Source organism: Gopherus evgoodei, chromosome 3, assembly GCF_007399415.2.
Source record: "Gopherus evgoodei ecotype Sinaloan lineage chromosome 3, rGopEvg1_v1.p, whole genome shotgun sequence".
Taxonomy (NCBI): domain Eukaryota; kingdom Metazoa; phylum Chordata; order Testudines; family Testudinidae; genus Gopherus; species Gopherus evgoodei.
In genome coordinates this window covers 195933986-195959128 of record NC_044324.1, presented here as the reverse complement: position 1 = coordinate 195959128, position 25143 = coordinate 195933986, and the positions used below count along the sequence as shown (strand labels likewise).

At 45.5% G+C, this 25143-nt stretch overlaps 1 protein-coding gene across 1 annotated transcript; it reads left to right on the top strand.

Annotated features, from left to right (window-relative positions):
• The first annotated feature begins 10078 nt into the window (after positions 1–10078).
• Positions 10079–10560, top strand: LOC115647594 (ATPase inhibitor, mitochondrial-like). The gene has a single exon (XM_030554305.1). It carries the CDS (start codon positions 10079–10081, stop codon positions 10412–10414), a length of 336 nt encoding a protein of 111 aa, XP_030410165.1. The 3' UTR covers positions 10415–10560.
• Positions 10561–25143: the final 14583 nt, after the last annotated feature.

The following is a 25143-nucleotide window of genomic DNA, read 5'->3' as shown; positions in this document are numbered from 1 at the left end:
AGAGCAAACATATTCTGCAGTGCCTTGGGAGTCTGTGTTTTAACACACACTATTTGTTTATTTATTCTGTAAACTCAGCATAAAGTCTTTGCCAGGGCTTAGTAGCCCTCTTCCATCAGTAACATGGAACATTTTCTGGCATGTTTTGTTTGGTGGCTATTACATAATTGACACTGGCTACTTCCTTTCCAATGTCCTCATCTAACTGTCCTCCTCCCTTGATCATCAGATGCAGAAAACAGAAGTTAAATGGCACCAGTTATTTCTATCGTTTTTCTAGGTCTTTTATAGTCAGATGTAGTAATGCCATTTCTGCCATTATTGTGCTATGGAGTGTGCCTGTAGGTCAGCCTCTCCTCTTTTCCCTGGGGTCACCAAAATTACTTATTCAGGTAGCCTATTACTGGACAGTCTTAAAAGATGTCCCCAAAATACCCATCTTTTCTTGTGCAGGTAGCTATGTCCGCTGTAGGACCACTTTGTTACTTATTCTATCTGTCCATTTACTTTTAATATTCAAAAACTGATCATTTTGCATTAGATGGACTTATTTTTCCAGGACTCTGCTCCATATAAATATGGACACCAAAATAACTTCTAGCCAAACATTTCATTTTACTGTGCCTTAGTGATGTTCAGCTTTTTGAAACAACTACCAATATGCCCAATGAGAACCAGTCATTCTCTACTGACATCTCCATTTTTAGAAAGAAATAAGGAAGAGGTCTCATCTGCTATATGATAAGCCATATTGTCATAAACAGATAAGTAAGAGTTAATAGAACAGAAGTACTTCATCTCTCTTTTGCCTGTAAAGGGTTAACAAGATCAGTGAGCCAGGCTGTCACCTGACCAGAGGACCAATCAGGGGACAGGATATTTTCAAATCTTGAAGGAGGGAAGATTGTGTGTGTGCTGTTAGATTTTGGTTGTTGTTCACTCTGGGGGCTCAGAAGGACCAGACGTGCAACCAGGTTTCTCTCCAATCTCTCTGATACAGGCTCTTATATGTCCAGAATAGTGAGTACTAGGTAGATAAGGCGAGCTAGGCTTATGTTTGTTTTCTTTATTTGCAAATGTATATTTGGCTGGGAGGAGTTCAAATGTGTATTTGGCTGGAAGGAGTTCAAATTTGTATTTTGCTGAAAGGATTTTAATTTGTACTTGTATATTTAGGCTCGGAGGATATGCCCAGTGTCTATAGCTGAAAGACCCTGTAACATATTCCATCTGAAATTTACAAAGATAATTTTTACTGTTTTTTCTTTCTTTAATTAAAAGCTTTTCTTGTTTAAGAACCTGATTGTTTTTTTTTTATTCTGGTGAGACCCCAGGGGACTGGGTCTGGATCCACCAGGGAATTGGTGGGGAGAAAGGAGGGAAGGGGGAAAGAAAGGTTAATTTCTCTCTGTGTTAGGATTATTTTCTCTCTCAGGGAGAGTCTGGGAGGTGGAGAGAGAAGGAGAGGGGAAGGTGGATTTTCCTCTCTGTTTTAAGATTCAAGGAGTTTGAATCAGTGATCTTCCATGCTAACCCAGGGAGGGGAAGCCTGGGAAAGGCAATGGTAAGGGAAAGGGTTTACTTTCCTTGTGTTAAGATCCAGAGGGACTGGGTCTTGGGGGTCCCCGCGCAAGGTTTTTTTGTGGGGGGGACCAGAGTGTACCAGGCACTGGAATTCCTGGTTGGTGGCAGCGCTACAAGAACTAAACTGGTAATCGAGCTTAGAGGAATTCATGCTGGTACCCCATCTTTTGGACGCTAAGGTTCAGAGTGGGGAATTATACCATGACACATATGGAAAGTGTTTATTTTACAGTACTATCTCAGCCTGCAATAGGAAACTCTTCTAGGAAAGATTCTGTACAAAAATGTTACTTTATTTCAGAGACAATAGATGTCATGCATCAATATTAGCATGCTCCTCTGAATGCTTGTACATGATATACTCCAATGGTTCCATACTGGGACCCTCTGCAGCCCCCTAATCTACCTGAAGTCTCTCATTTACCAGTGTGGGAAGGGCAGGCTGGCCATAACCCTCCTCCCCCATTGAGAATGTCTGTTTTACTGATGTAAGTATAAGATTAAGGCCCACCTCTGCATCCCACTTGCTTGCAGAGGTGAGATTCTGCCCTTTGGATACAGCATCTGTACTGTGGGCTTGTAATTGATCAAGGTGATTTTGTCAAGGTACTCATGAATTTTAACCAACTTACAAGTAATGCCTATGGCTCTTTTTCTATCACAGAAATTCTGCTAAGTCTTTGGTACTGTTCTGGAAACAAATGCCATAGGTCTTAAATTCCCATCTTCACATGCATATGAAATATCTGCTTCTGCAGATAATCTCCTAGGAATTTAAGAGTGAAGTCCTAACAATTGTTCAGCGTATGCACCAATGATTGGTGAGTTCTGTACAGTGGGTCCACAGCCTTTGCTGATTTTTCAGCCCACTCCCCTTCTCATCAGCCTGTGTCTATAAAAGGCTTGTCATATTTAATGGTATGGTGTTCCCTTTCTGTGTATGGTTTTTAAACAAAACAGAGAAAGGGAGTTAGAGAAGGAGCAGTTATAATACTAAAAGCCTTTCTTTTGGTAAAAAGATTGTGTTTAAAATGTGTCTATTGTCATTCTGAAATTACAAAGCACTTTACATAAATATACTTTTCAGGTCACAAGTCATTAAGGGGCTGGTTTGTCTTTCATCAGTTTTGATGGGTGTGTTTTTTACTTCAATAGGATCAGTATTTGGATGTAAGAGCACGTGTGTATAGGCTGGGTAATTACAGTTCAATATACATTCTAAAATAAGATAGCATAACTGTACTGTCCTCCTTTGCTTGCCTACCAAGATTGGAATTCAGAGTTCTGCATTTCCCTTCATGTTATCAAAACAATGAAAGGACTGCAACTTCCTGCTAGTTTTCAGTGTTATCAATGTCAACAACTGTTCATTCATGAGCTACACAGAAGCCTGAACTTGGGTCTTAGCTGAAAGGTGAACTGAAAAGCTTTTTATCTGCCAACCTGTAAGCCACATTATAGACTTTACTAACAACAAGAAGAACCAGGAGTGCAACCCACTATCACTGAGGTTTTCAGATTAAGAAATAGCAGATACAGCTGAAAAAAACATGATGGCCAGGGAGAATTTTCCTCTACCCCAAATGTTAGTTGCTGGTGGTTAGTTGCTGAATCCTGCCATATCAGTGTTAGGGTATGTCTACACTACAAAATTAAATTGATTTTATAGAAGTGAATTTTTAGAAATCAATTTTATACAGTCAATTGTGTATGTCCTCACTAAGCGCATTAAGTCAGCGGAGTGCGTCCTCACTACCATGTCTAGCATCAGTTTACAGAACGATACACAGTGGGTAGCTATCCCACAGTTCCCGCAGTCTCCGCTGCCCATTGGAATTCTGGGTTAAGCTCCCAATGCCTGACGGGGCAAAAACATTGTCACGTGTGGTTTTAGGTACATGCTGTCAGTCACCCCTCTCTCCGTGAAAGCAAGAGCTGTCAATTGTTTTGTGCCTTTTTTCCTGGATTACCCATGCAGACACCATACCATGGCAAGCATGGAGTCCACTCAACTCACCATCACGCACTTTAAAAGCTCACTGGTGCTGTTTGCTAACTAGATCAGACCTCACTGCAACCAACATTCCTATTGTTATTGTTGCTTGCTGTGTGCTCCATAATATCTGAGAGAGTAAGGGGAGATGTTTGTGGTGGAGTGGGAGGTTGAGGCAAATCGCCTGGCATCCAATTTTGAGCAGCCAGACACCAGGGTGACTAGAAGAGCACAGCAAGGTGCGCTGCACATCAGAGAGACTTGGAAAACCAATTTCATGACTGGCCAGGCTACAATGTGACAGTTGTGTGTGTTTCTCCTTGATGCAAACCCGCCCCCTTTGTTGATTTTAATTCCCTGTAAGCCAACTACCCTCCCCCCTTCGAAATAAAGTAACTATTGTTTTGAAACCATGCATTCTTTCTTTATTAATTTTAAAAAAATGAGATAACGAACAAGGTAGCACGGATGAGGTGGGGGAGGAGGGAAGTACACAGCCACATTGCTTATTTTAGCCACACTAAAAATCAAACTCTTTGAATTATAGCCTTCTGTTGCTTGGGCCATCCTCTGGAGTGGAGTGGCTGGGTGCCTGGAGCCTCCCCCCTGCGTTCTTGGGCATCTGGATGAGGAGGCTATGGAACATGGGGATGAGGGTAGGCAGTTATACAGTGGGTGCAGCGGGGGTCTGTGCTCTTGCTGGCTTTCCTCAGCATCGCGTCCTGCCTCTGCTCTTCACGCTTACTTAATTCTTTCCTGGCCTCTGCCACTGAATGCTTCCATGCATTAAGCTGTGCCCTATCAGTGTGGTAGGATGGCATGAGCTCGGAAAACATGTCATCGCGAGTGCATTTTTTTCACCTTCTAATCTGTGATAACCTCAGGGACGGAGATGATAGGGAGAGCATAGAAACATTCTATGATTCTGGGGGGGACTACATGGTCACCAGTGCTGCTGAGTTCACCATGCTGACCAAGCAGGAAATTAAATTCAAAAGTTCCCGGAGCTTTTCCTGCGTACCTGACTAGTGCATTGGAGTTCAAAGTGCTGTCCAGAATGATCACATTGGAGCACTCTGGGATAGCTTCCAGAGACCAGTACCATTGATTTGCATCTGCACATCCCCAAATTTGACCCAGCAAGGTCGATTTTAGCACTAATCCCCTCATCTTGGGAGGAGTACAGAAGTTGATTTTAAGAGCCCTTTAAGTTGATGGAATGAGTTTGGTTGTGTGGACACATTCATTTTAAAATCAACCTAATGCGGTTAAATTCGACCTAACCCCATAGTGTAGACCAGGCCTTAGTGTATAAGAATAAGTCAGTATACACACTCTGTAATTGAATGTCAAGAAAAATGAAAATATATTGTTTTATTGCTACTGTTCATTGATTTATTGTCATTGGACATGAGGTCCAACAAATCATTTTGCTGACACCATCAGCTGCCTTAACTAGGTTGTCAGTTCATGGCATTAAAGGTAATAGATGGTGATTATTTTACTGTAATGGGTTTAATTTGAATGACTTAGCAGTCCTGCCATATTATAGCCAACTCATCATTCATCAAGGCAGCATTTGTTTACCAACATCATCTATAATTCATTTGATTGTTGACAATCATCAGCAAATACCTCTCCACCTAAGTTTTATCAGAGATGAAAATCTGCACAGCTGCAGCATATTAACTAATACTTTCTGTACTACTAGGGCAAAAATGTTACTCTGCTACTACACCCAAGTATGAGGAAGTGTCATACACTACATTTACACTATTTCTTTGCTCTGTCCTCCATACTAGTATTAACAAAAACCTAAAATATATAATTGCGCATTTTATTATACATGCCTGCCCTCTGGAACCATTAATATTTGATGCTTTTCATGGAAGAATTTTGCCATGACTTAGAAGAGTCAGAAAGAAGAGACCACCTGTCCACTATCAAGTAAAAACAATAAGCAAAATATGCTCATTTTCTAAAATGCATATAAACCTAGGTTTTTTTTAAAAAAGATATGCCTGATTAATTGAGGAAGTCTCAAAGGCTTACAAAAATATCCAATATATTCTGTACATACACACACGTGCGCACACACACACAAGTGTAATCATTATGGTATTCCGATGATATAGGAGACAAGCCCCTAAATCAATTTTCTTGTGTTATGCTCTTCGAGTTTAAGGAATGAGTACAAAAATTGTTTAAGTTTTTTCTGAGATATGTACAGCAGATCTCAGTATTTACATTTTCTCCTCTACTGATGTAGGGGGGCACTGAAATTACTATTGCTGTAGTGATAGGAGAGGATCAAAGTTCTACCTTTCAGATCTGAGAGAAGAATTTGGCTCTTTAAACTGCAAGTGATGGCTATTTTAGCTAGCTTACCTCAAGAGGAAGCTGTTTCAAAGTTTTAAGAATTTCATTTGTAAAAATTGTATATAAAGGTGAAAACCTTGAAAGAAAGGATTTTAAAAGAAAGTAAGTTAAAAACCAACATTTAATCAAAATGAAAGCTTATTCTAAACCCAACATTTTGGTCTACAAAATTCAGACTCAAAGCTCAGGAGAAATTAGTACATATGGCAAATAGGTGGATCCAATTCTGAAGGTGCAAGGAGGAGAGACTACAGTATATAAGGAAGAGAAATATTCTTCAGATAGAACAGTTCAAGGTCAACTAATCATAACTGGTATTCTAGTCATATACACAAGCACACAGTAGTGTGTGTATAAAAATGGCATCAAAAACATAATACTAAACTAGGTCTGTTTGATTAAAAAGAGGAAGTAACAGCAGGTACATGAAAAATTACTGTCACATTGTCATCAAGGACAGAACAAGAAATAATAAGCAGCCAGGAGCAATTTGGTTAAACACAAGGAAAAACTTAGCCATAAAAAGAACAAAGTACCAAGTGACTCAGCTACTGTCAGTATTCTAGATCTGAAAGCCATGAATTAGGTATGGTTTAGGAATAAAGAAATTCCATTTACTGCATGTAGTGAGGCGGTGGGATACCCCACAGTCCCTCTGAGGGACAAACCTTCCCCAACCCCGCTGTGGGCGGAGCTGCTGGGTCCTGCGCCCACTCCTCAGAGGTCACGCACAGACCCGGAAGTATAAAAGCTGACCTGCATAGCTCAGTAGGAGCCCAGCCACTGCCGGGACCAGACATCTGCGGCCGGTGCCAGCCAGAGCTCACACCCGGCCAGCCGAGCCTGCCCCACGCTCGCTACCCCGAGGAGGACTGGCCGAGCCTGCCTTGCGCCCGCTATCCTGAGGATGACTGGCCAATCCTGCTTTGTGCCAGCTACCCCAAGGAGGACTGGCCGAGCCGGCCCCGCGCCAGCTACCCCGAGGAAGGGCCGAGCCTGTCTCTTGCCCGCTACCTCAAGGAAGAGCCTAGCCTGCCTCTTGCCAGCTACCCCAAGGAGCCGCTGAGCCCACCCTCGAACACTTACCCAAAGGAGCCGATGGTGTTTGAGACTGCTGGTGACGCTACGCTGACTCAGGTACCCGACAAGGGGGAGAGTGGAAGTAGCCCGGGGGCAGCCGACCCCAGTCTGGCTGTAGCACTGCCAGAGCCAATGTCAGTGTGTTGCAGCCAGGATCCCCACTGACAGCAGTGAGTTTCTGCTGCTGCTAGGGCCCCAGGCTGAGACGCAGTGGACTGGGAGGGCCTGCATCCCCCCTGCCACCCTTCCAGGGGTGGCAGACTCCCCCTTTCCCTGGGAGGCCAAAACCTATTATTGCTGCTCAGCCCTGCCTGAGGGCCGGAGCATACTGACTCAGTGTTTGTTGCCCTGCCTTGACTTAGGGCCGGGCTTAAGACTATTGGTAGCGAGGCGGTGGGATATCCCACAGCCCCGCTGAGGGACAAACCGCGGCCGAGCCACACTATACTGCAATATAAGAATATGTTAAATAATCCGTTAGAGACTCCTTCCCACCCTAATATTCTATCATATATGCAAATTAACTAAAAAAATTAAGAGAATAAGAGCAAACTGAAAAAAACCAACATTCAAATAATGTGTCAGGCCTAGGAAACTGAACAAGATGTAAGCTTATTTTAAAAATAAGGAGACATCAGAAACAAGACTCACCATCTGGGAATGCCCTCTCACAGCAAGACCCAGCATTGCAGCACCCTGCCTCAGTGGTGCATGGGATTCCTCCTTTCTAAGTGTAGGACTCTGCACTTGTCCTTGTTGAACCTTATCAGATTTCTTTTGGTCCAATTCTCCAATTTGTCTAGGTCACTCTGGACCCTATCCCTACCTTCCAGCATATCTACCTCTCCCCCCCATCTTAGTGTCACCTGGAAACTTGCTGAGGGTGCAACTTATCCCATCATCCAGATCATTAATAAAGATGTTGAACAGAATTGGCCCCAGGACCGACCCCTGGGGCACTCTGCTTGATACCAACTGCCAACTAGACATTGAGCCATTGATCACTACTCACTGAGCCTGACAATCTAGCCAGTTTTTTATCCACCTTATACTCCATTCATCCAATCCATACTTCTTTAACTTGCAGGCAAGAATACTGTGGGAGACTGTATCAAAAGTTTTGCTGAAGTCAAGATATATCACATCCACTGCTTTCCCCATATCCACAGAGCCAGTTATCTCATCATAGAAGGCGATCAGGTTGGTCCGGCATGACTTGCCCTGTGTGAATCCATGTTGATTGTTCCTGATCATCTTCCTCTTCTCCAAGTGCTTCAAAATGGATTCCTTGATTACCTACCTGCTCCATGATTTTTCTGGGTACTGAAGTGAGGCTGAAGTCCGTAGTTCCCTGGGTTCTCTTTCTTCCCTTTTTAAAAGATGGGCGCTATATTTGCCTCTTTCTAATTGTCCGGGACCTCCCCTGATCACCACAAATTTTCAAAGATAATGGCCAATTGTTCTGCAATCACATCAGCCAACTCCTTCAGCACCCTTATATGCATTAGATCTGTAAGCTTCCTTTTTTAGATTAAGCTCACCAAAGATTTCACGGTGTGTAGCAATAAATGGCTGCTCCAAGGTTTACAGCTCTCTGTGTCTCCAGAGATTTCTTCCTAGAGCTGCTGCCCTCAAGGATATAACACCCACCATGACATCACCTTCGTTGCTCTCACCTCTAAACTTAACCCAGACACTCCCAACAGGCTTTTCTCCAGTTTGAAACTGGAGCTCTGAGCAATTATACCACTCTCTTACATACCATGCAACTCCTCCACTTTTTCTCCTTTACCTGTCCTCCTGGACAGTTTATATCCGTCCAGTCATGTGAACTGCCCCACCAAGTTTCTGTCATTCTAATCACGTCATAGTTCCTTGATTGTGCCAGGACTTCCAATTCTTCCTGCTTGTTTCCCAGGCTTCTAGCATTCATGTACATGCACCTAAGATAACTAGCCGATTGTCCTACTTTCTCAGTATGAATCAGCAGGCTTCCTGTCTTGTACCGTCCTCCTTGTGTTTCCACCTGGTATCCCACTCGCACACTTACCTCTGGGCTTAGATCAGCATCCTCTGGCAAACCTAGTTTAAAGCCCTCCTGATTAGGTTAGCAAGCCTGCCTGCAAAGTTGCTCTTCCCTCTCTTCGTTAGGTGGATCTCATCTTTTCCTAGCAATCCTTCTTCCCGGAACAGCATCCCATGGTCAAAGAATCCAAAGCCCTCTCTCTGACACCACCTGCATAACCACGCATTCAGCTCCACAATTTGACAGTCCCTACCTGTGCCTTTTCCTTCAACAGGGAGGATGGATGAGAACACAACTCGCACCTCAAACTCTTTTATCCTTCTTCCCAGAGCCACATAATCTGCAGTGATCCACTCAAGGTAATTCTTGACAGTATCATTGGTGCCCAAATGGAGAAGTAGGAAGGGGTTGTGGTCCGAGGGCTTGATCAGTCTTGGCAAACACTCTGTCACATCCTAGATTCTAGCTTCAGGCAAGCAGCACACTTCTCGAGTCTCCCGGTCTGGTTGGCAGATGGATGATACCGTCTCCCTTAGGAGGGAGTCACTCTTCTTGGGAGTGGTGGTCATGGAACTCCCATCCCTAGGACAATGCATCCCATGCCTTCTGGCCGATGGGGTCTCCTTCTGATACCTTCTCTCGTAAAGGTGACTTGGCCCTCCAGCCAACCTACTTTTAAACATCCAACTCTCCCTTTCCCTACCCTTGGGGGACAAAACAGGGGTGCTGAAACAATATTTATAGTATGGGTGCTGATGATGGAAATCATGGAAACCATGTATTTGGTGTTTGTTATTACTACTTCAAGACATGGGGTGCTGATGCACCCCTAGTTCCAGCATCACTGGGACACAGTCTCTTAGCCAAAGCCCAACACAAGAGCCAAACAAGAGTCTTTGGCCCCACTGAGGTTAGCCTTCAGTTCCCTTCCTTATAGGCCAGCTTCCAATAGCAACAGCCTGTCTCACTAACAGCTTCTTGGCTCCAGTCATTCAAGTGCAGTGTACCTTCCGGCGATGGCGGTGGCAGGGCTGCGCGCAGGCCTGCGCGCGGCCTTGGGGATGCAGCAGCGGGGATGGAGCTCGAGCTCCGACCAGCTGGGCGAGCTGGGGAGCGGCGCTGGGAAGGGCGGCGGCGGCGGCGGCTCGATCCGTGAGGCTGGAGGGGCCTTTGGGAAGAGGCAGGCGGCCTACGAGGAGCGATACTTCAGGGAGAAGGAGCGGGAACAGCTGGCCTCTTTGAGGGAACATCATGAAGAAGAAATCCATCATCACAAGGAAGAAATACAGCGGCTGCAGAAAGAAATTGAACGCCATAAGAACAAGATCAAGAAACTTAAAGGTGATGATTAAGCTGCTATTGGTTGGCTTTTTCATGTACAGCCCATGATTCTCGTTGTAATCATTGCATTGAAGACTGTATGCTTTAGCCAACATAATCTGAATGTTTTCTGTTAGAGGACATACTACAAAAGTCAAATAAAAATCAGTCTCCTGTTCAAAAAAAAAAAAAAAAAAAAAAAAAAAAGCATAGGAGTTTCTTGCCTCATATCAGAGCAACCTGTCCATTCTGCTCCCAGCCACCCAGGGCCGGTGCAACCATTTAGGCGAACTAGGCAGTTGCCTGGGGCGCCAAGATTTGAGGGTGCCAAATAGCGGCGCCGCCAAAAAATTTTTTAAATGGTTGCAGCAGCTGCTGCTGGAGAGGTAGTCTGAGCTGCCCGTGGCCGGCAGCCCAGGGCGCCCCCGGGGTCAGCGCACCGCCGCGGCAGCCCGGCAGCCCAGGGCGCCCCCGGGGTCAGCGCGCCGCCACGGCAGCCCGGCAGCCCAGGGCACACCCCAGGTCAGGGAGCCGCCGCGGCAGCCCAGCAGCCCAGGATGCCCCCGGGGTCAACACGTTGCCTCGGCAGCCCGCGGCGCCCCCGGGGTCAGCGCATTGCCGCGGCAGCTGGGGGCGCCCCCCGGGTCAGGAGGCTGCCCACGGCCGGTGCAACCATTTAGGCGAACTAGGCGGTTGCCTGGGACGCCAAGATTTGAGAGCGCCAAAAAGCGGTGCCCCCCCCAAATTTTTTAAATGGTTGCAGCCGCTGCTGCTGGAAAGGTAGTCTGAGCTGCCCGCGGCCATCAGCCTAGGGAGCCCCCGGGGTCAGCGCGCCCCCGCGGAAGCCCAGCAGCCCAGGGCGCTCCCCAGGTCATGGAGCCGCTGCGGCAGCCCGGCAACCCAGGGCGCCCCCAGGGTCAGCGCGCCGCCACGGCAGCCCGGCAGCCCGGGGCACCCCCAGGGTCAGGGCGCTGCCCAGGGCCAGTGCAACCATTTAGGCAAACTAGGCAGTTGCCTAGGGCACCAAGATTTAAGGGCGCCAAAAAGCGGTGCCCCCAAAAAATTTTTTAAATGGTTGCAGCCACTACTGCTGGAGAGGTAGTCTGAGCTGCCCACGGCCGGCAGCCCAGGGCGCCCCCGGGGTCAGCACGCCGCCACGGCAGCCTGGCAGCCCAGGGGGCCCCCCGGGTCAGGGAGCCGCCGCGGCAACCCGGCAGCCCAGGGCGCCCCCCAGGTCAGGGAGCCGCCACGGCAACCCGGCAGCCAGGGGTGCCCCCGGGGTCAGGGAGCCGCCACAGCAGCCCGGCAGCCCGGGGCGCCCCCAGGGTCAGGGCGCTGCCCAGGGCCGGTGAAACCATTTAGGCGAACTAGGCGGTTGCCTAGGGCATCAAGATTTGAGGGTGCCAAAAAGCGACGCCCCCCAAAAATTTTTTAAATTGTTGCAGCCACTGCTGCTGGAGAGGTAGTCTGAGCTGCCCACGGCCGGCAGCCCAGGGCGCCCCCGGGGTCAGCGCGCCACCGCGGCAGCCCAGAGGTTCGGGCTGACGGCGGCTGCGCTGACCCAGGGGAATCCCTGAGCTGCAGGCAGAGGCTTAGAATCCCTCTCCCTCCCAGAGCAGGGGCTCCAGCCTCTGCAATTTTTCTAGTTGCCAGTGGGGGCGCCGGCTGCTGGGCAGAGCTGCGCAGCTCTGCTTATGGCACGTGGCAGGGGCCCTGCGATAGCAATGCAACACCAAGGCTTCGCTTCTGGAGGAAAGCCGCAGCTACCCCCTGACTCAGCCTCCATGTCAGCCCCAGCGAGGGGCACGGAGAAGAAAAGAGCCTCAGCAGTGGTCTGGTGGAGCGGAGGAAGAAAGAGGACCCCAACGCTCATGCATTGGGCAAGGTAAGCAAGTGCCTCCCCACAGGTTGGCCTCAGGTGCCTGTGCTCCTGCCCCCTTGGTCCTTGGCTGGTCCCTGCTCCTGCTCCCGCTCCCCTTTTGCCTGGAGGGCTGGAGAGAACAGCAGCCTGCAGAGCTGAGCTGCCCCAGTGCCCCCAGGCACCCCTCTCACCCCATCCCCCCCACAGCCCTGACGTCCAGCTCCGAGCCTAATCCTTCTGAGCTGGAAACCCCCTCGACCCCATCCCCCCCACAGCCCCGACCCCCAGCTCCGAGCCCACTTCCTCTGAGCTGGAAACCCCTGACCCCATCCCCCCAACAGCCCTGACCCCTAGCTCTGAGCCCAGCCCCTCTGATCTGGACACCCCCCTGACCCTATCTCCCCACATCCCTGAGCCCAGCCCCTGTGAGCTTGGCACCCCTGAACCCAGAGCCCAGCTCCCCACCCAGCCGTGGGCAACAACAGCACCACCCCCAGGCAACGACAGCCCATTGGTACCAACTATCACAATCACCCAGCAACTGCGCATTATGTAATTGCAAATGTATATATACCATTACAGCTTTTAATGTTTTCAAATAATGTATTTAGTTTATTTTCAAATTATTACAAATTAATTTTTGAATGTATTTCACTAGTTATTTTTTACATTTCCTAATACATGTTACTATAGTATTGCAAATGTTTTATGGAAGGGGCCCCCGATTTTGCTTTGCCCAAGGCCCCCTGAGTCCTCTGGGCGGCCCTGTCTGAGTTTTAAGCCCTGCTGCTGTGTTTTGCTTGCAACAGGCAGGCCTAGGCCTGTGAGTGACCCCCATAGCAGCTGCCTGAAGAAGTGCTTGGGGGAATCATGCATAAGAATCGTGGTATTTGTTTGAGTTCTCTCCTCATGGAGGCTGTGTTCCACTTGGTGCAGGACAGCAGTCTCAGCAGGACTCTAGGCCCAGCACCTTGCCTCAGTTTGTAGATTTGTAGTGCACCCATCACCGGGCTCAGTCTGGCACCGCTACCCCTCACCAGTGCCCAAGAAGCAGTCAAAAAAGTTGGATGGACTGGTTAGGTTAGTTGTCATGCTGTTGCTTGGCCAGTGTAGAGACCACTGAATGCATAGTATTCCTCTAGGATGTTCTGTCCTGAGCAAAATTGGCATGTTATGAGGTAGTGCCTGTGAGGGACAGGTGTCTGTTTATGTATCCAGCCATCATGTCTTAGGTCTTGTTGGGGGGGAGCTTTTCCATCCTGCTTTCATTGGTGATGTCTGTGATGTTCTGGTAGACATCTATGAAGACAATACTCTGACAGGATCATCTGGCAATACGTCACGAGTTGATGCAAAGGCTCTTACAAAAGCCATTTCTAGTTTCAAGTTTCTTGTTTCTCTTGTTTTGTGGTATGACATATTGTTTGAGATCAACATAACTAGCAAACAACTTCAAGCAAAAGAATTTGATATATGTGATGCCATTAATCAACTTGGAGAAACCAAGAAGTTTCTTGTGGGCCGCAGAAGTGACGCAGCCTTTGAGAAAACATTGGTAGATGCAGGTGAACTTGCGGAGAAGTTGGATGTACTGGCACTTTTTGAACTAGATCCAATCCGTATTAGAAAGAAGAGGAAGCAGTTCACATATGAAGCAGATGACGAACCTATTTATGATCCGAAAGAAAAATTCAAAGTGAACTTTTACTTTGCAGTCATTAACACAGCAATACGCTTGGTTGAAGAAAGATTCACATTGATGCAGCAAATTAGTTCAGTATTTGGCTTCATCTATGATGTTTGCAGTTTGCAAAATAAAACACCAAAGCAAATTATGGAACATTGCTTGAATCTGGAGAAAGCTTTGCAACATGGTGAATCCAAAGATATTGATGCCTTTGACTTGTGCAGTGAATTGCAAGCTATTGCAAGACGAGTCCAAAGGAGTTCATCACCGCAAGATGTATTGAACTTCATACGGGAAAATAAGCTGACAGATAGTGTCCCTAACACAGTTATTGCTCTTCGCATCCTCTTGACTCTCCCAGTTTCTGTGGCCAGTGGTGAGCGAAGCTTCTCGAAGCTCAAGTTGATAAAAACATGTATGCGAACATCAATGTTGCAACAAAGACTTGTTGGGCTATCTACTTGTCAATAGAACATGACATTGCTCACAGCATTGACTTGGAGGAACTTGTTTCTAAATTTGCTAAACTTAAAGCATGGAAACATAAATTCTAAATTATAACATGTTACTCTGTGACTGTGTATTGTGTATAATGTATGTGATTTTTGGGGAGTGAAGGAGGTGCAAGATGGAAGTTTCGCCTAGGGCGCAAAATATCCTTGCACCGGCCCTGCAGCCACCCCTTTAGTATGGCTTTCCTTCTTAGTCCCCAAGTTCTACTTCAGACCATAAGCCTCTGACTCCTCTTGGGCTGAATCTTTACACACTTCCTCAAATCTGGTCTTCCCAGGAACCTGACTCCAAAATCCTAGCTTCAGGCTTTAGTTTCCTAGCTTCTTTAACTCCAAAGAGGCCAACGGCATACTGGGCTGTGTTAGTAGAAGCATTGCCAGAAGATCAAGGGAAGTGATTATTCCCTGTTATTTGGCACTGGTGAGTCCAGTTTGCATCCAGTTTTGGGCTCCACACTACAGAAGGGATGTGGACAAATTGGAGGGAGTCCAGTGGAGGGCAACGGAAAGGATTAGGGGGCTGGGGCACATGACTTACGAGGAGAGGCTGAGGGAACTGGGCTTATTTAGTCTGGAGAAGGGAAGAGTGAGGGGGGATTTGATAGCAGCCTTCAACTACCTGAAGGGGGATTCCAAAGAGGATGGAGCTAGGCTGTTCTCAATTGTGGCAAATGACAGAACACGAAGCAATGTTCTCAAGTTGCAATGGGGAGGTCTAGGTTGGATATTAGGAAACACTATTTCACTAGGAGGGTGGTGAAGCACTGGAATGTGTTACCTAGGGAGGTGGTGGAATCTCCATCCTTAGAGGTTTTTAAGGCCTGGCTTGACAGAGCCCTGGCTGGGATGATTTAGTTGGTGTTGGTCATGCTTTGACTAGGGGATTGGACTAGATGACCTCCTGAGGTCTCTTCCAACCCTAATATTCTATGATTCCCTCACAGAACTGATGGGAAGGATCCCCTGGGAGGCTAATATGAAGGGAAAAGGAGTCCAGGAGAGCTAGCTGTATTTTAAAGAAGCCTTACTGAGGGCACAGGAACAATCCATCCTGATGTGCAGAAAGAATCTCAAATCTGGCAGCCAACCAGTTTAGCTTAACAGTGAAATCTTTGGTGAGCTTAAAAACAAAAAGGAAGCTTACTAGAAATGGAAACTTGGACAGATGACTAGGGAGGAGTATACACCCCTGCATGCTGAAGTAATATTTTTAATCAGGAAAGCCGAAACAATTGGAGTTCAGCAACAGTCACAGGTTGCAGTGTGGGAGGTCTAGGCTGGATATTACGAAAACCTATTTCACTAGGAGGGTGGTGAAGCACTGGAATGGGTTACCTAGGGAGGTGGTGGAATCTCCATCCTTAGAGGTTTTTAAGGCCTGGCTTGACAAAGACCTGGCTGGGATGATTTAGTTGGGGTTGGTCCTGCTTTGACCAGGGATTGGACTAGATGACCTCCTGAGGTCTCTTCCAACCCTAATCCTCTATGATTCTCTCAGCCTATCTCAAGTCCAACTTCTCATCCCACACCAAAGTACTTTACTCACTCTCCTTCCCAGCCTGCAGCCAACTGGAGGACTTTCCTCCTTTTAAGTTCCACATCCTACACAGCTGTAGCTGGGCAAGGCTACTAGAACAGCGCTGACTGGCCTAAGGTCTTCTGGCCCTTAAAGGAGCATGTCACCCTGTTAGACCATGGTTATTTACTAAGGATCATTTTACCATTTCAACAAGAACAGACATTAGTGTCAGGTGAAAAATATGTAATGAATGCATAACAGGCTTTGGAATTCTCACACCAAGAGTCACAATGTTCCATACAGTTGCATTGTAGATCCTGTAGGATTCCAAATATTGTTCTAAAATACTATACAAGTTAACAGCATTGCACTTATACTGTTAAACTGAGGGCTGAATTCTTTAGTCGCTAACCCTCACTCATCATGTTTCATGCTCGGAGTTTCTCAACTAAAATCTCCCGCAACTATATTTCTAAACAGCACAAAATATTCAAACTAGAATTTTTCATGTGTGCAGTGTTATCTGAAGCTGCACTTTTTAAAGTTTAGCTTTCAGGAAGTCTCCTTTTTGCAAAATATCCCTCCTAATATGCAATTTCTGTAAGTTTTTATGCTTGAACATTCTTACATATTGTTGGGATTTGGTGGTTCCCAGTGAGTCTGATGCTGGGTAGAAATCATGGGACTTCGATCCAATGCGATTCAATTCAATAAAGCTTTATTCAACATGTGCACAAAGAGAGCCCCTGTATCATAACCTAGTCCCAGATTTGGACCTTAGCGTCCAAAATATGAGGGTTAGCATGAAAACCTCCAAGCTTAGTTACCAGCTTGGACCTGGTAAAGCTGCCACCACCCAAAAAATTAGAGTGTTTTGGGGCACTCTGGTCCCCCCCAAAAACCTTCCCTGGGGACCCCAAGACCCAAATCCCTTGAGTCTCACCACAAAGGGAAATAAACCTTTTCCCTTCCCCCCTCCAGGTGTTCCTGGAGAGACACACAGAAGCAAGCTCCGTGAATCTAAACAGAGGGATTCCACCCTCCCCGTTCCCAGCCTTGGAAAACAGAAGTACCGAGAGCTAATCTCTCTTCCCCCCTCACCCAGAGGGAATGCAAAGTCAGGCTAGTAAATCTAACACACACAGATTTCCCCTTCTTCCTTCCACCAAATCCCTGGTGAGCACAGACTCAATTCTCTGGAGTTCCCCACTAAAGAAAAACTCCAACAGGTCTTAAAAAGAAAGCTTTATATAAAAAGAAAGAAAAATACATAAAAATGGTCTCTCTGTATTAAGGTGACAAATACAGGGTCAATTGCTTAAAAGAAAGAATACAATTCAAAACATTCCAGCAACTATACCCAGGTAAATACAAAAGAAAACAATAGAAACCTTACTGCCTTACTATATTTATACTTACAACTTGGAAACAGAAGATTAGAAAGCAGGAAACAGAAATCCTCTCATAGCCGAGAGACAGACAGAAGACCCCAGAACAAAAGACTCACACACAAACTTCCCTCCACTCAGATCTGTAAAAGTCTGGTTTCCTGATTGGTCCTCTGGTCAGCTGTTTCAGGTACTTCTTTCCAGGTGTAAGAGACATTAACCCTTAGCTATCTGTTTATGACACCCTGGTACCAAGAATCAGGCAGAGTCCCTCCAGCAAGGAGCCCCTCCCCTCGCTACTTTATATCACATGGTGCTTATATAACAAGTTATATAACAACTTACATAACATGAACCTTAACCAATCAGAGTTAAACAAACCCATATATGGGTTTGTTTATCACATGCTCATAGTGCTCCAGTCCACATGCCGAGCTCACACCCCTCCCTGTGGCCTTCTCCAGAATGTTGCTAGGCTGGTGAGCCACAGCATGCTTCCCTATGCATAAGCACCCTGTAAACTACATTTTATTTAAAATAAACACAACCATACTCTTCAGCTCCCCCATTTGGTTTTCGGGCTAAGAACAATTCTTAGACCCCACTAACACCACTTCCTTGTATTTATTAGGAGCAATAATTACCTTACTTAACTATAATTGTCGGAACAAATAAACTAATACATAATATTTACAATAAAATAATAAGTCCTTATGCCATTGCGAGAACACAACCCAAATCCATTTCCATTTGTTTTTGTTTTTACAATGGCAAACCCTTTTATTCACTGAATCAGTGTAACTGCCCTACCACTTCTTTCAATATTTCTTTTAAAAGGCTTAACACAATAGGAAGAACTAGATATTTAAGCAAGGCTTGCCTGCCAAAGTTAACCACTCACATTTACACCAGATAGTGGAGTCCTTCCTCACTGCTATATCATCCATTAACTTACTTTACATGCATTATTAAGTCAGGTCCCAACATTTGAGATAAGGCTTGTCCTGACTTCAGGTTTCCCATACATAAAACCCATCCTCCCAGGATGGAACATTGGTCCCGTGGGACAGCCATGTAGTTATCTCCGGCCCTTATGTTACACAGGTGTCTGTGACATGTGAATGGAAGTGGGTGCCCTGGCTGAGCCTCCAGTTCAGGAATTAACATTCCTTCAAGGATGCAATGACCATCTCAACATACCCGTTATCGATAGGGACCACTCCCCTGCCACCATTCAAGGTGAAGACATTCAGTTCTCAAGAACCACAGCTGTCACCCAACATGGCACTTGTGGCACGAGTGAGTCTCCTAGCAAGGCTGCAACTTTCATGTTGAACACCATGCCAGGATGATAACACTGTTTTTCCACATGTCTAAACCAGTGCTTGCTCATACATTTTAGTAGTTCTTAATAGATGGCTGAGTACAGCAGTGAGGACCTGACCAACTGTTGCTGAGTTAAGGTCATATCTAACTTGATTAGACATGAACCCCACTCTTACCACAGTAAACTGTCATTCCTGCTACTAACAAATTTTAACCCAGTCCCTAGTATTAGATTTGAGTGATGGCATTTACAACTGATCCAGTGGCTCCTCCCCAGGTAATTACATCAATAAAACACTGAGAGCTACTGTAGCATTATTAAGATGACACCTCTTAAATAAACTTTCAAGTTTCAGAAACCACTTAAACAATTAGTAGACTACAAAATTCCTACATTAATTTTAAACTGGGAATATCAAATGCAAACACTTAACAATATTAAGAATGGCTTTCCAGGGGTCCATAGAGTAAATAGGGATTATTGTGCCCCATATTGGGTCTCTCCCTTCTATACTTTTACACGTGACAGGTGCACCCAAACTGGAATTCCAGTGACCTGGATGCTGAAGGAGTTACTAGGAGAACTGTGTGAGGCCCAGTCCAGGCTGGTTCAAATGTTCATCTCCTACAGGCTTTCACCATCACCTGATCACCAGGCTGCACCTCACATATGTCCTCTTCGCTGGCCTTTGAGTCTGGTTCAGTTCGGGGGCCCTGTGAGACACACTGCAATAATAATTTGCAATATTCAACAAGCTGGTCACCGATGACATACAATTCCCCCCCCCTCCAATGCACAGGTTTCCTGGCATCCTCATCGCCCGCCCTGTCAGCATTTCAAAAGGAGATAAGGAATGTGGATTAGTAGGACTGGCTCTCATAGACATGAGAACCACTTGCAGGTTGGTGACCCAGTCTTTCCCTGTAACAGAAAACATCTGTTTGGTTAATTTGTTTTTAATGGTTCGGTTAGCTCTTTTTACTAATCCCGAACTTTGGGGATGGTAGGGACAGTGGAATTTCTGTTTGATTCCTAGTGCCCTACATACAGTTTTCATCACCTTTCCTGTAAAATGAGTACCTTGGTCACTATCAATGAAGCATGGAAGTCCCCATCGTGGAATTATTTCAGTATCAATATTTTAGCTACATCAGCTGCAGTGGCCTTGGCCACTGGGAAAGCTTCTACCCATTTAGTAAAGTGATCTATGATCACCAGAATATATTCTTTCCCTCTGCAACTTGGCAGGGGACCAATGAAATCTATTTGTAACTGCTCGAAGGGCTGTGTTGGTCTTGGCTGATGTCGCATTCTCACTTTTACTGTGGGAGCAGAATTACATTGAGCACACGTTACACACCTTCTCACATAATCATGCACGTTTGCATTAAGCTTAGGGTGCCACCAGGTGTTTGACATACAGTGAATCACCCTCCGTGCTCTGTCATGTCCCAACATGTGATACACTTGTATCATAGTTCCCATTAGCACATTTGGTAACACTAATGTGTTCTCTGGACCTCTCCAAGTGTTATCATCACACAGTTTGCCCCAATTATCCATCCATAACCACTTCTCTGCCCTTGATGCAGCGTGCTGAATGTCCTGTAATTCAAAAAAGTTTGGGGTTTTTATGAGAGGCTGTGTTGCAGCAATTAATTGGGTCTCTTTACTTTCCACTGCTGCTTGTTTAGCTAGTTCATCTGCCCTTTAGTTCCCCTTGCTATGAGGATCTGTCCCTTTTGTATGGGCCTTTACTTTTATTACTGCTACTTCAGTAGGTTTCTGCATGGCTGCATGAAGTTTCTGCACTATCCCCCCATTTTGTATTGGGGATCCTGTACTTGTCAGGAATCCTCGATTTACCCACAAGTTAAGGTAATCATGTACAACCCCAAACGCGTATCTAGAATCAGTATATATGTTTATAGCATGACCTTCCGCAGTTTCACATGCTGCAATTAATGCCTGTAGTTCTGCTACTTGGGCCGATGCTCCAGGTAAACTGCCATGCACCACCAGCTGCCCATTTTGAGTACAAACAGCCCATCCTGTGTGTCGCTTGCCGTTGACACAGAAGAAAGAACCATCCACGTATAGGCAAGGGGCATCAGGTATTTTAGTTTCTTTTACCAATGGAAGGTCCATGGGCTCTACCTTAAGGCAACCATTATGCGGGTGTACCTCATCTGGACTAGGAATGAGGGTGGCAGGGTTTAGCGATGATGCTCATTGCAGATGTACTGAAGGCATTAGCAAACTCGTTTCCCATCGAGTCCATCTTGCCACATGGACTGCCGAAGATTTCTTTCCTGATAAAATAGCAAGGACAGCGTGAGGCACATCAATATTTACATCCTGTGCACCAATAAGTGGTAAGGCCTGATTTAGGGCCATAGAAGCTCCTTCCACTGCCTGGAGGCACGGTGGCATTGCTTGAGCGACAGCATCTAGTTTAGAAGAATAGTATGCTACTGGGTGCTGTTTATCCCCATGTTTTTGCGTTAACACTGCTGCCATATGTCCCTCACTGACATGCGTGTACAATGTAAAAGGCATTAATGGATTAGGAAGTCCCAACCCTGGGGCAGTACTTAGCCTCTGTTTCAATGTGGTAAATGCCTGTTCACATTCAAATGTCCATTCAATTGCATCATGTGGTCCACCAGCACCCTTTAGGAGATTATTAAGAGGCTGGACAATTTTTGAATAATTTGGGATTTGAGTTCGGCAGAAACTGAATAGCCCTAAAACTTTTCTTACTCCCCTGACCGTAATCGGTCATGGACATGCATTAATAGCCTCAATGCGGTCAACAATTAAACGTTTGTACCCCTTGGATATTAGATACCCCAGGTATGATACTTCCTCCTTTGCGATCTGAGCCGCCTTAGCATTACATTTTACCCCACTGTCTGCCAAGTGTTGCAGGATTACTTCTAAGTCTTTCATGTGCGTTTGGCAATCTGGTGAGGAGATGAGAATATCATCAACATACTGTACAACACAAGAAACCATGTCTGGCAGCTTTGCCAGCACATCAGCTAACGCTCTATGAAACAAAGTAGATGAGTTATGAAAACCCTGGCTTAGGCGAGTAAAGGTATATTGCTTTCCTTTAACAGTAAATGCAAACCAAAATTGACTGTCAGGGTGCACAGGAATGGAACAAAAGCCATTGCTAATGTCCAAGGCTGAAAACACTATGTGATCATTAGGTGCAGTAGAAAGAACAGTACTGGGGTCAGCGACTCGGGGGGGTGAGCCTGTCTGCATGCATGTTAATATTTCAATAATCAATGGTAAGCCGCCATGATCCATCTGTCTTCTTAACAGGCCAGACAGGCAAATTACATTTTGACTGTATTTCTTTTACAACTCCCCTTTTTATTAACTCTTTGACTGTACTTTCTACTGCTGCCAGGGCCTCTGTCTTAATTGGATAGGGACGTGTGGGAGGGGGAGGATTTCCTGTAATCACCACTGATGGGACATTCATTAGACCACAGATGAGCCACACTGGCTCGCTGCAATGGGGGCTGAAAGCCCGTAATCAGAAGATTTTTTCATCGACTTGAGGATTTGTATTAATTGGTCCCGAGACATAGTCTCAAGAGGATCTTTACCCTTCTTACTAGGGCAATTCTTGGACCAGTGCCCTGTCTGGTCACAATTTATACACTGATCAGCTTTTCCACCCCCTTTTTTGTAACATTCCTTTTTGTCATGGCCCAACATTCCACAGGACACGTCTACACTACAGCATAAAATCGAAATTATTAAAACCGGTTTTATAAAACTGGTTTTATAAAATCGATTTTATGCGTCCACACTAGGGCACATTAATTTGGTGGTGTGCGTCCATGGTCCTAGGCTACCATCGATTTCCGGAGCGGGGCACTCTGGGTAGTTCAGTAAAAGAATGAGACCAATAACTTCGATTTCCGTCCACACTAACCCTAAATCGATATAGTAATATCGATTTTAGGGTTACTCCTCTCATTGGGGAGGAGTACAGAAATCGATTTTAAGAGCCCTTAAAATCGATTTAAAGTGCCTTGTAGTGTGGACGGGTACAGCGTTAAATCTATTTAACGCTGTTTAAATCGATTTAATGCTGTAGTGTGGACCAGGCCACAGTTACTACAATTAACACCTTTCACATTTGCTTCTTTTACTGCAGCAACAAAGCACTCTTGTACCTTTTCCCAGAAGGGTAGGTTTGGGTTATTAAGCTGCAAAGATGGCAATTCATTTAACATGGTCTGCAAATCAGATGGGCTTATAGGAGTATGCTCTAGATGACTAACAATAGCAGGGTTCCCTTCCCTTTGATTAGGATTAGGGACAGTGTGCACTCTCACTGGAGCCATGACACTAGACTGATAGCCTCATGTTCCATATGTAGGGTCCAAAGGTGCTGAGGGACAAGATCTCTTTCCCTGCAAGTCTGCTTCTTTATACTTTTTTGCTTCTGCTTGCAGTTTTTCGACCTCTGCTTCTAACTCTCCTACCCTTCCTTTTAGCATATCACTCTTTCTAACCAGCTGTTCATAATCAACAATTAAACACATACCAGCCATTTCATCCTTCTCTTTGCTGTTTTTTAACCTTGTACACCAACAAGCAACATAATAGGGATGTTTAGTTGGATAATCATCATGTGTTGGATATCCTTGTTTCAATGCCTTGTCATACTGAGACAGGACAGATTTCACAGCCAGCAACCTTACATCTACACTGAGGACATCATCTTCCTCAGATAAATATTGTGGTTTATGCACAAAATCAATGTTGCCCGCCTGTAATGGGGAGTGGTCATCCTTTATTTTAATCATACAGCCAAAATATCTCCACAAGAAAGCTAATAAACTTATAACTAGAATAGTTATAAAAGCACTAACCATATACTCTTTATATTGTGGATCATTATATCCCTTCATCTTTCCAAATTTATAACTACAATTCTGTTTACAGACTAACAACAATTTATTCCAATAAAACACACCAGACTGAAATGCTCAATCAGCAGATTAATCCTTTTTCCAATTTATTTGATCTGCACAATTACAAATTCCAATTAGGAGATCTGGGCCTGCCAACATGTCAGCTAGAGGTACTTATGGCTATACCTGCCCCTACACTAACTGTTGGTCCTTACAGCCTCTATGATTTCCCACTTCAACAGCACTTAGTCAGAGGAACTTACAGCTTAGCCAGCCCCCACACTAAGTACAATGCCTTAAGACTGCAACAAACCCCCTGAATTCCCCAGCACCTAGACTTGCTTACTACAAAAGGTATGAGAGTCACCAGTCAGGTCAGAGACACACAACCAAATAAAAAATGAACAATCTCACCCTCTAATTTGATTGTAGGTCGTGATCCTGAAGGATATTTCAAACCCTGCTCGCTGCGCCAAGAAACTGTTGGGATTTGGTGGTTCCCAGTGAGTCTGATGCTGGGTAGAAATCATGGGACTTCGATCCAATGCGATTCAATTCAATAAAGCTTTATTCAACATGTGCACAGAGAGCCCCTGGTACCAAGAATCAGGCAGAGTCCCTCCAGCAAGGAGCCCCTCCCCTTGCTACTTTATAGCACATGGTGTTTATATAACAACTTACATAGGAACTTACATAACATGAAACTTAACCAATCAGAGTTAAACAAACCCATATATGGGTTTATTTATCACATGCTCATAGTGCTCCAATCCACATGCCGAGCTCACACCCCTCCCCGTGGCCTTCTCCAGAATGTTGCTAGGCTGGTGAGCCACAGCATGCTTCCCTATGCATAAGCAGCCTGTAAACCACATTTTATTTAAAATAAACACAACCATACCCTTCAATATCTAGCTACCATACTTATTAGTTGGTTTGTATTTATTGTACCATAAAACCTGATGTCCATCATATATTAGGGAGAGGTAGTACCTCTGTTGGAGGAACTTGTCATGCTCCTTAGGGAGTTGTTCATTCACTTTGGTCCTCACCTACACTCAGCTCTCCCTGTGGCTCCAAGTAGCTGTTTGCATGAGACAATGCCCACATCCCGGTAAACTGTATCAACAAGCGGGCTAAAGCAGGTGAGGGTAGCTGATGGGTCTTTTACCCTTGGCAAGATAGAGAAATTGACTTTCTCTAACATGAATTTCTCTAACTGTTCCGGTGGACTGGGTGGAGGAAAACAATTTGTGATTTAAAGACCTTGAAGGTGGTCCCATGCTGTGGCATGCAGAAAGCATGACAAGGCACTGAAGAGATCCTGGTCACCCACTGAAGCTAAGGAAGCCCCCAGCGATAACAATCCTTTTTAATAGAAGGGGCTAGAAAAGTGCCCTAAATATTGCCTGCCCCTTAACATCTGGCCAGACAATCATGGCTGGCAGATCATCCTACAGTGGTCATAAAACAATAAAGAAGAAAAGACTCATTCTAGGAGCATGGAACATCCACACCTTT

Bases quoted from the DNA above. Each gene is read 5' to 3' on its own strand.
- LOC115647594 (XM_030554305.1), top strand. From the start codon at position 10,079: ATGGCGGTGGCAGGGCTGCGCGCAGGCCTGCGCGCGGCCTTGGGGATG.